The sequence below is a fragment of the Oncorhynchus tshawytscha genome, linkage group LG26 (genome assembly GCF_018296145.1).
Source record: "Oncorhynchus tshawytscha isolate Ot180627B linkage group LG26, Otsh_v2.0, whole genome shotgun sequence".
Classification (NCBI taxonomy): Eukaryota; Metazoa; Chordata; class Actinopteri; order Salmoniformes; family Salmonidae; genus Oncorhynchus; species Oncorhynchus tshawytscha.
This window is the reverse complement of record NC_056454.1, coordinates 5343767-5349942: the sequence shown is the minus strand read 5'-3', so window position 1 is coordinate 5349942 and position 6176 is coordinate 5343767. Positions and strand designations below refer to the sequence as shown.

The following is a 6176-nucleotide window of genomic DNA, read 5'->3' as shown; positions in this document are numbered from 1 at the left end:
TCTACTGCATCTTTATGTAATACATGTATCACTAGCCACTTTAAACTATGCCACTTTGTTTACATACCCTACATTACTCATCTCATATGTAGATACTGTACTCGATACCATCTACTGCATCTTGCCTATGCCGTTCTGTACCATCACTCATTCATATATCTTTATGTACATATTCTTTATCCCTTTGCATTTGTGTGTATAAGGAAGTAGTTTTGGAATTGTTAGGTTAGATTACTCGTTGGTTATTACTGCATTGTCGGAACTAGAAGCACAAGCATTTCGCTACACTCGCATTAACATCTGCTAACCATGTGTATGTGACAAATAAATTTGATTTGATAACTTTAGCATTTTCGCTAATGAGCTACTTTGCAACTACTTACTACTTTTGAGCTACGTTGTAACTACTTATTAAATTAGCTAACCCTTCCCCTAACCCTTTAACCTAACTCCTAAATCTAAGCCTTTAACTACTTAGCTAGCATGTTAACTAGCCCTAACCGTAACCCCTAAAACAAACCCTAACACCTAACCCTAACCTTAAAGCCTAGCTAACGTTATCCACCAAGCTAGCCTAGCTAACATTAGCCACCACAGATTGGAATTCGTGTACTGTATACTAATGCATTATGAAGAAAGAAAATCAAAAAGGGAACTTTTCATGTGTCTGTCACACATTTCGAATAAGTAATTTGTGTCTATTTCACAATGAACTGTCATACTGTGTTGGTTATTTTACCTGAAATGCATATTGTCCTTTTTTTGTAGAATTTAATTTTGAAACATTTTGAGTCATACAAAATTGTGTGTTCTCTACTCTGACAATTAATCCACAGATACAAGTGGAAACCTAGTTCGTTTAATTTGATGAATCTCTCCTTGTTCGTCTTTTAATCACCCACTTGGGTTAGTATGCTTGTGAAAACCAATCAGTAGATGGGATAGGAGGAATTTACAGTGTGACAACTGTCTCAAATATAGAACCAAGTTCTATGCTTTTTTTATTTACCAAGTTCTAGAAAATCAAAAAGGGGACTTGGCTACGCCGACACCCGTTGAAGTGCGCGAGCAGTTTGAATGAAACGATTGAATTACATGTATGTATTTATTTAGCAATATTAGTGCAACCAACGTTGGCTGTCCAGTCAGCATGTTACTGATGACAGTAAGCAATACATGCGTATTGACTTCACCGACTCACCAGGTTATAGTCAAGGTCTTACAACACCTAATATATCCCCCTTACATTTATGTTACAAATTGTTAACCTGTAATGCTTTCCAGGTTTGTTGCCTATTTTATTCAACCACCAGGCCCTAAATTCATTGTTTGACTATACAGGATCGACCCGTTTTTTTCAAGCGAGGGAATACGTGAAGGCTTGCCAAACTAACAGTAGTCCAATCGACACACAGCCCGACCGACCTTCTTCTATGCTCTCCACTGATGGGCGCAGGACGTACTGATGAATGTGGCCTGCGACTGAACAGGAACATCAACAAGTGTGGCTGCTGTCATCTCTTTTAAAAAACGGTAGGCTATTAGCTATTACAACTGTAATCTATGGTGCGGGGTACCTGTTTTGGAGATGATAAAACTTTGGTTTTATGCTGACCGCTGACATTTTAGACTATGAATAGAATGCCTTGTGCTGAAAGCAAGACATGTTGTACAGACCACAGCTGTCTGAATTATGTTTTGTTTTATATTCATAAGAAATGTCTGCAGTAATTAGCCTTAAAGAAGAAGTATGGATCTTGGTGGAAATTTGAAATATAGAAGCACATATCCTCAAAACGGAAACGAGTCCACCAGTTTTTCCGCACGCCTTCTGGAGCAAATGGACTGCTGGATAAACACCTGATGTGTGCTCCTTTTTATAACTATGATATAACGCAGAATAACTTTTAATATAATGGTAATGGTAACACTCCGGACTAAATTATTGGCCACGATTCCAGTAAGTTTTATCTGTATCCTGCCTACTGTAAAAGTTTCTGTATTTTTGGGGGCCAAAAACTTGGAGAGGCCATAGTTGTCTACATTTAATGTCCAATGCCTATAGGATTACTCTTTTTGATTCTGGGTGGGTTTTTGGAAGAGCAAATAATTAAGTATAGGACAATTTAAATAAAGATAAATCAGTAAAATGATGTAGGTACAATCTGTTAGGCTACTACTGTAATTAAATAGCATGGTTTTATATAACTTCTGAATGTAAAGAATGTAATGTCAAATGCATTGTAAGCTTAGAACTGTCTTCACCCATTATATAAGGTTGTTTTATTACATTATTTATGGTTTTGATGGTTTTTATAGCTTTAAAATATGTTTGCAACTCATGATGATCTCCTTGCCTTTCAGTCCTTGCACCCATAGCTCCACCTATGAATTTGACAGTGGTTACATTTATCTAGCCCCACCCCTCAACTTTATAGCAAACCAGGATTGTGGCCTGAAACTGTATTATTATAAGTGATTGCAGATTGTAACTCTCCTAATTTGATCTGTGATACATTCAGCGCTACATTATCTACAGTGGAATCTGCAGTTCAAACTATTTCAAATTTACCCACCACTGTTTTGGTAAAAAGCTTAGAGATGGGATTGAAGAAATGTAACTACTCTCAAATTCCAAGAGCTGTGGATGCAAGGACTGACCATCCATGATATCAAAATTATAGTTTAAACTATTTTTTGAGGCTATACAGTAATTGTTTACAAACAGTGGAGTAAACAAACTTATATTTTGGGTTCTGATGGGGTACGGCAGTTGAACTAAGCTCACAAGGCATTTACAATTCATATCCTTCAAGAATCAAGGGTATATATCATTAATTTAAAAGTCCAAAAAGGGATGTAGCAATTTGCTGCATGACATTATGTGTGCTCAACATTTTACTGCATTTACAGCAATTAACTTATTTGACTTGGAATAAAAATGGTTACCTAACAAAGTAGAGAACCAATTAGTACCTCTAATTGTTTACATTTTGTTATATTTTGGCTCTGTCTCCAAATTAATCTCATATGATTTTATACATTCTATTAAACTCACTTCAACTGCAGGGCTGCCATGGTCTATTAATATGGCCTGTTTTGTAAAAGAACAAAGGCAGTGCTTTCATAATGTCACTACAGGCTGTCCCAGTGTGCCCTTAAGCATTTTAGCGTGTAAACTCCTGTCGACACCTCCATATGATCTCCAGCTCAAATAGGAACGTGAGGGGCTAGTTTAAGAAATCTTGTCTATATTTTGTGTGTGTGCGTGCTCATGGGATGAAGACATTGAGATGTACAGTACCCCAAAATGGTTGATAAAATGTCTAAATGTCACATTGGTGCCCCCAGTTCCATCACAGGTTGGCATCAAGTACAACAATAAACTGCATGGTCAGAATAATCCACAAGAGGGTGCACCTATAGTGAAAATGATATAATAGATTGGCACAGTGGATCCATTCTAGTTGTGTAAACGTATGACATCAGTTTTACTTTATGTGGAAATATGATTGAGCAGCTGAAGCATTGATATGTTACGTTATGAGAAGAGAAGCACAGTTCATGACAGTGTAATCATTATTAAACTGGCACTATCCTGCAGAAGCAGGAGAAATGAATTTCATTCAAATGTTGTAAGTCCATATAAATGAATTAGGCTATCCTAATATGATCTGATATCTGATAATGTAAGTGAAGATCAATCTATTTGTCTCTCTGCTTTATGAGATTTCCTTTAAGTGAAATGGATTGTCCTTGATTATCATTTTACAAATGTGTAAACAGTGTGACACTTGAATTGACCATGCCCAATGTGCAAGCAAAACCAATTTGGCTGATGCCCTCAGGACAATTGTATGAATATTTTAGGAAAGTAATCTTGATATAAAACCTTATCCCTAAAATACTTAAACCTACCATAAAACGCTTACAGTATGGCCTTCATGTTTTTCTCTGTCACTGCTTCTAAGAAGAAACTATGTCTAGTAATTCCCTTTTTCACTAGGACTGTCACTATTCTATTTTTCTTCTTTCAGTTCTCGACAGGAGGGTACCGGTAACACATTCAGCCTACCTCCACCTTATAGTTGCCTTCATCTCCCTCTAAGATACCGTTCCCTCTTGAGTAACTCTCTTCTCTTTCCAATCAGAAAGCAGCCTCTTGGATTCTGCCTGGAATACTCTCAATGCAGCTCATTTGAAACTGGGCTCTACTGAAACCCTTTGGAAACAGCAGAACATGAAAATTATACTTCACCGATGGATCTGATGGATTAACTACAGATAAAATATTGACAGCTTGTAAGGAAGTTAAAACTGTCTTGTCTCGTGGTTTTCAAACCATAATGATAGAACAACATGACACAAGGTTTAACCATGACTGCTCTTTCATGACAGGACCAGCAGGAGCACACAGCTGAAGATGTCCAACCGTATGGGTCATGATCGGCCCAGAAATCCCTTGCTCTCAGCTGTCTCGGCTCTCTTGTGGGCCTTGCACTTTGGAATATTGTTCAGAAGTGCACTGGTGACTGCTTGTCCCAAGAGCTGCCACTGCATGGAGAAGAACAGCCTTGCCGTGCTGCAGTACATGTCGCGCAACCTGGAGAACATCCCGGCTGACCTGACGCGTGACACTGTAGTCCTGCTGCTGGCCTCAAACAGGATTACCAAGATCCCCAAACAGGCCTTTAAGGACCTCAACAGATTACAGGAACTGGATCTGTCCAACAACGCCATTGAGACGGTGGACGCTAGGGCCTTCCAGGGGGTCTCTGACGTCCTTCGGGTCCTGGACTTGTCCAACAACCGCATAAGCAGCGTGCCCAAAGAGGCATTCGCCAAACTTCAGGCCAAAATCAGCCTCTCCAACAATCCCTGGCACTGCGAGTGCAGCTTGCAGGAGGTCCTGAGGGAGCTGAGACTGGACCCAGAGACGGTCAACGAGGTGAGCTGTCACACGGCTGTGGAGGAGGAGTACGCTGGCAAACCCATTATCCAGGTCCTGGACTCGGGCATCAACTTCTGCAACTTCCACCACAAGACCACCGATGTGGCGATGTTCGTCACTGTGTTCGGCTGGTTCACCATGGTGATAGCCTACGTGATCTACTACGTGCGGCAGAACCAGGAGGATGCCAGGAGGCACATGGAGTACCTCAAGTCCCTGCCCAGCAGCTCGCAGATCAGCAAAGACTTTGACACGATCAGCACGATTCTCTAGCAGGCCCGCTGTGGCACACATTTGAGAAAGTGAGTGAGTGTGTGAGTGTCTGAGTGTCTGAGTGTGTGAGTGAGTGAGTGAGTGAGTGGATGATAGGGAGAATGGTGTTCTTGATTTTTGAGCTGGGATTTATTTTAGGTGGCCTTAGGAGACGATAGATCTGGACTTTATCTGGACCTTTAGTATTTATAATTGCTCTCTGTCTTTCTGTATGGACACAGATAACTATCTAAATTTCTTTCTCACAGCAGGAAAATATTCTTTCCGCAACAGGAAATGTGAATTATTATGTGGATTATAATAAGCATTTTTGTAGGGGTTGATACATTTTTCGTCATGGCAAACCAAGTCTGACAATTTAAAGTGGAAATTCCAAACTTTAGAAGCCTTTTTAAACCTCAAATACACTAAAAGTTGCATTTCCTGCGGCACAGGAACATTTTGTGTGACAACAGAGTGATCAAATTACGAAAAAGGACATACAATGAGGGAAAAAAGTATTTGATCCCCTGCTTATTTTGTAGGTTTGCCCACTGACAAAGAAATGATCAGTCTATAATTTTAATGGTATGTTTATTTGAACAGTGAGGGACAGAATAACAACAAAACAATCCAGAAAAACGCATGTGAAAAATGTTATAAATTGATTTGCATTTTAATAAGGGAAATAAGAATATGACCCCCTCTCAACCAGAAAGATTTCTGGCTCCCAGGTGTCTTTTATACAGGTAACGAGCTGAGTTTAGGAGCACACTCTTAAATGGAGTGCTCCTAATCTCAGTTTGTTACCTGTATAAAAGACACCTGTCCACAGAAGCAATCAATCAATCAGATTCCAAACTCTCCACCATGGCCAAGACCAAAGAGCTCTCCAAGGATGTCAGGGACAAGATTGTAGACCTGCACAAGGCTTGAATGGGCTACAAGACCATCGCCAAGCAGCTTGGTGAGA

At 39.8% G+C, this 6176-nt stretch overlaps 1 protein-coding gene across 1 annotated transcript; it reads left to right on the top strand.

Annotated features, from left to right (window-relative positions):
- Positions 1 to 4423: 4423 nt before the first annotated feature.
- Positions 4424 to 5224, top strand: LOC112224981 (leucine-rich repeat-containing protein 3-like). Its single transcript, XM_024388567.1, has one exon. The coding sequence runs from the start codon at positions 4424 to 4426 to the stop codon at positions 5222 to 5224; it is 801 nt and encodes a 266-aa protein (XP_024244335.1).
- Positions 5225 to 6176: the final 952 nt, after the last annotated feature.